Genomic DNA, 4,398 nt, shown 5'->3' with positions numbered 1-4,398 from the left:
TATTTAGTTCGTATATTAGCTTTGGTCAAAGTCAAGCTTTACAAACTTTGATCAAGTTTATATACAAAAATATTAAGATATACAATAACAAATCAACAACATTAGATTTATTATTAAATGTACTTTCACATCGTATAGATTTATTATGATAAATGTCTATATTGTTTTCTATAAACTTGGTCAAACTTTACGAAGTTTGACTTCAGTCAACTCTAATATGCAGAGTAAATAAAAACGGAGGAAGTATAAAACAGTCCATTTTAAGTTGTCTGAAATGACTTACAAAAATGAACGGAGGGAGTAGTTAAAATTATAGTCATGACCCAAAATATGAGAAAACTTGTAAATCAGCACAGAGGTATAGTTAAAATTATACGAGGTATTAGTACATTAGAGCGGGAGCGCTCGGATCATGATTCGCCGGTTCCTCCTACACTATCTAGGCAGCGAGCAGTGAGGCGGTGTCACGCTTGTCAAACAGGTCGCAGGTGAACTCGCGCACTAGGTGAGGCGTCTGGCCGGCCGGTGCTAGCGATGCTCGCACAGGCACGGAAAAGTTTGATTTAAAGTATGATTTTTGTCTCGAAGATGGTTTTTTTATCTCATTTTGTTCAAGATCTCGTTTAATTCAAAGTGATGTTCCTTCTTTTCGTAATAAGAAAAGATATTCTTTTTGTTTTCAAGGTTCGAACAAGCTTAACTTAGAGCATGGATTTAAGTTTTCCGAAAATAAGAATTGATAAATTGGGCTGATTGATTATTATGGATTCATTTCAATTGACAATTGATAAATCAATCTTCTTTCATTTTGGTATATTCTTGTAGATTTATTATTGACTTTCTTTTCGAGGATTTTTTTTTTTGATTTTTCATCATCTGTCAAGGGCAGTACAAGAAACCCTTAAAGTAAAAATTGCATTCAAGTCCGTAGACCATCTAGCGACGACTATAATCACTGTAGCAAGTTAAAGCGTGTCACCGTCATCGTCCCTCCTTCATCAGAGCAGGGCAAACCTTGTTGTAATAGACGGTCGGGAAGTCATCGTGCAAATAAGACTTGACATTTGATTTTTAAAACGCATTGCAATGTGCTTCTGCCAATTTCTATACTAGTATGTTGGTATATTGTATTTGTGGCGAGATTTTCTTTCTCAGCTGGGCCGTCCTAGGCCACTGCGTACAAACATAATGCATACGCCATGTACAGTTAATGTACAGTACACATTTTTTTACAATCTACAGTACACCTTTTTTAGCACACTTGATTATTCGCCTTTGTGACGAAACGTGTATAAATCGACATGCTTTACGTAGGACGGTTTGTTGGCCAAGGAGGGTATGTCATGTGCCATCCTCTTGTACATTGAGGAACAAGGACGACCGGGTAAAGCGTATGGAGGTTAGAGGGCGTACGTGCACCTCGAAACGCCCATACGCCACTGCGTACATGTGTCCTGCGCATACCCGATCTCGATCCCATCAGTGTTGGCGCAGATAATATGTCTCGCCAACTTGGCCTACGTTCCTCAGTCTAATAGGTATAGATGACAACCTGCGAAGAGAATTATGAAGCATGCTGGTTCTGCGCATACACATAGAAAACGCACAAGATTCCACTGCATGATTGCTCGGCAGTTCGGCCTGACGAGGACGTGCCGCGGCAGAGATCGCTGCCAGTTTTCCGAGAAAACGAGATCGATTATTACAGGGGTACGTATCGGTAGTAGCTAGCTAGCTAGCTAGCTCGCTACTTGCGGGCCAGCAGATTGATTCTCACTTGACATGCATGTTTGTCCCTGCAAAATCCAAGCTCCGTTTGGAACTTAACCGGGAGTTGCCACTGGCAAGCAACACACCCCTATTGGCCAATGGCCACTGCGCTCACATGGCGCGGATCAACCTTGGCTAACTTCCGAAATGCGCGAGCTTTGAAGTGGACGTGACGCAGAACAGAACATGCATACGTACCAGTAAGTTCTTCCATTCTTCTTTTTTCCTTTACTTCGAGAAGATAAGCCATATGTAGAGGCCCGCCTACGGCCTATCTATCCCTCAGGTGCATGAAAAGAAACCAAGTGCCAGTCGAAAATCTGAACGGTTGGATGAACAATGGACGGTTGGATGGTCTTCTTCTACCTCTAGCCGTTTCCTTTCCACGACCAAATCCAGCAGTGCACGATCTCCCCCCGCGCGGGCCTTCCTCCAACGCCGGCTGGACCACCTGCTCCCGCCACCCTCCTATGGCCTTACCGTCGTACTGCCGCCGCCCCTGCCATCTTTCTACCCCACCACACCTCATGTTCTTCTCTGGCACCGTAGAACATGCATATGTACCAGCAAACCAAGTTCTTCCATTCTTTCTTTTTTGCTTGTTTGGAAAAGACCAAGCAGTATATTTGCAATCTTGACTGCATATCATGCACGATCGTACTGCTAAGTACTTATGGAATGCTTCCACACGCATATTCATCTCAGGAAACTTGAAATAAAGGAGAAACAGATCAGATAATCCACACACCCACTAGGAACATGTTCTCCTGCAGAAGAGCACGTAGTATCTCCAGTTAGAAAAGGAGAAGAGAGAAAAAACACAAAGTACTATCTACGTATCTTCCATAGGAACAACGCAATGATGTTTCCTGTGTACTGAAATCTGAATTATTGTGCTGTACTAATTTACATATGAGTTTTATGATTGCAATACATGGCAATGGCATCATTCAAGGGACTGAAACGAAACCATCTCATGCAGGTACATACACACTCGATCTTTTACCAATCTATATTATAAACGACCTCACACTATACGTACCTACAATACCAATGGAATTAATTAATTCAATCGCTAGATTTTCCTTCACAACGTATACACAACGATCACTGGGCGCGCACGCGCACGACCGGCCGGCATCAGCTCCACCCTTGGGGGAACCTCATGGCCCCAAGGGTAGCCATGTCCTCGAACCCCGAATCGAAGAAGAATCCGCACTCGTCTCCTGCTCCTCCTCTGGCCCCTATCCCCATCGTCGGCGAGACGCTCGCCGTCTCCTCCTGCGGGTACTGGTCAAGAAGAAGCGAGTTGTATTGCTGCCACATCGCCGCGTTCATCAGCGGGCTCGGGCCACAGAATATCTCCTCCTGCCGTGGCGGGGCGAAGCCGGCGGAGCCCGAGCCCATCATCTGGTCGCTGCTCGCGTCCATGACGGGCAGCTCCTGCGCCGCCTGTGACGAGCCGGCGAAGGTCGGCGAAGAGGAGCGGGCGTTGTCTTGCTCGCCGTCCACTTTCTGCTTCTGGAACACCCTGCAGAGCACCCAGTCCTCCTGCAGAATTGCATCCAGATCAATTAGAAACGCCGAGCGAAGAGGAGCTAACCGCAAGAGTACATGTGACATATAATTGGTACGTACCCTTGGTGGCAGGTGCGGCGAGTCGAGGCGGAGCTCGTGCATGACCCAGCTGGTCTTGCTGCCGTTGGGGGCGCGGCCCTGGTAGAAGACGAGCGTCTTCCTCATGCCGACGACGGCGCGCGTGGCCGGGCTGCGCACCTCCCGGTCCTTGCCGGTGGCCTTCCAGTAGCCGGTCTTGGTGGCGCGGTTGGTGCGCGACCCCGTGGCGTACTTGCGGTCCCTGAAGCTGAAGAAGTACCACTCGCTGGCCGTGAGCTTCGCCACGTCTGCGCGCGCCCAAACCACAACCAATTAATTCACAGTGTCAGTGAAAAACTCATACGTATATACCGGGCCTCACAAATCGTAGCACAAAGCTACAACTTGCAAAATGATGGGCGCATACGTACTAAAAGCGTAAATTGATTACCGGAAAGCGAAACACTGCTCTTTTTCTATGATGAATGAGGAAACCGAAGAAACGGAAATCCGAAATGTGACTATTACGCATGTGACGTTGCGAGGAGATGGACAGGGCCGGAGGACGTCGTCATCGAGACGTTCACGAGGACAGCACTGCGCCTTCTGATCAGTTAATGCATTATTGGGACGTGATTATCGTGGATTATTCCATACTCATTGATTAATGAGCATATATGGGACATTGGCTAGCGGGTTAAGCTACTAAACGGGACAAAAATACTCGCAAGGCTGATTGATCAGGAAGTCCTTTTTGCTTGTTCATTATTATGACCGATCGAGATATAATTAATTGTTGCATATATTCAACAAACAAAGGCCATGCTGGTTTCAGCCATGCCCCGGAAGATCATGCTCGTAATCACTTGGCGGAAGGCTCGATACTCTTAGGCTAGCAACTAGTAAGAACTATTTTCCTGGCATAGCAGCGAGTATGCATCGATCTAATGAACACAGACGGAAAAACAGGAGGCGGGGAACCGGACATGGGAAGAGGAATCGATCGAAACCAGACTCCATGGCCAGAGAGAG

General features: G+C 46.5%; 1 protein-coding gene across 1 annotated transcript in view; it reads right to left on the bottom strand.

Annotated features, from left to right (window-relative positions):
* Positions 1-2,630: 2,630 nt before the first annotated feature.
* LOC119355861 (protein CUP-SHAPED COTYLEDON 1-like) overlaps positions 2,631-4,398 on the bottom strand; it is a 2,350-nt gene continuing 582 nt past the window's right edge. Inside the window, exons 2-3 of the mRNA XM_037622747.1 lie at positions 3,409-3,674; positions 2,631-3,321 (exon numbers count right to left, since the gene is read on the bottom strand). Of these exons, the coding sequence (XP_037478644.1) occupies positions 2,911-3,321; positions 3,409-3,674 (677 nt within the window). The 3' untranslated portion in view covers positions 2,631-2,910. The remainder of the gene's footprint in view (positions 3,322-3,408; positions 3,675-4,398) is intronic.

The sequence above is a fragment of the Triticum dicoccoides genome, chromosome 2A, assembly GCF_002162155.2.
Source record: "Triticum dicoccoides isolate Atlit2015 ecotype Zavitan chromosome 2A, WEW_v2.0, whole genome shotgun sequence".
NCBI lineage: Eukaryota > Viridiplantae > Streptophyta > Magnoliopsida > Poales > Poaceae > Triticum > Triticum dicoccoides.
Note: the sequence above shows the minus strand (reverse complement) of the source record. Positions and strands in the feature narration are given on the sequence as shown.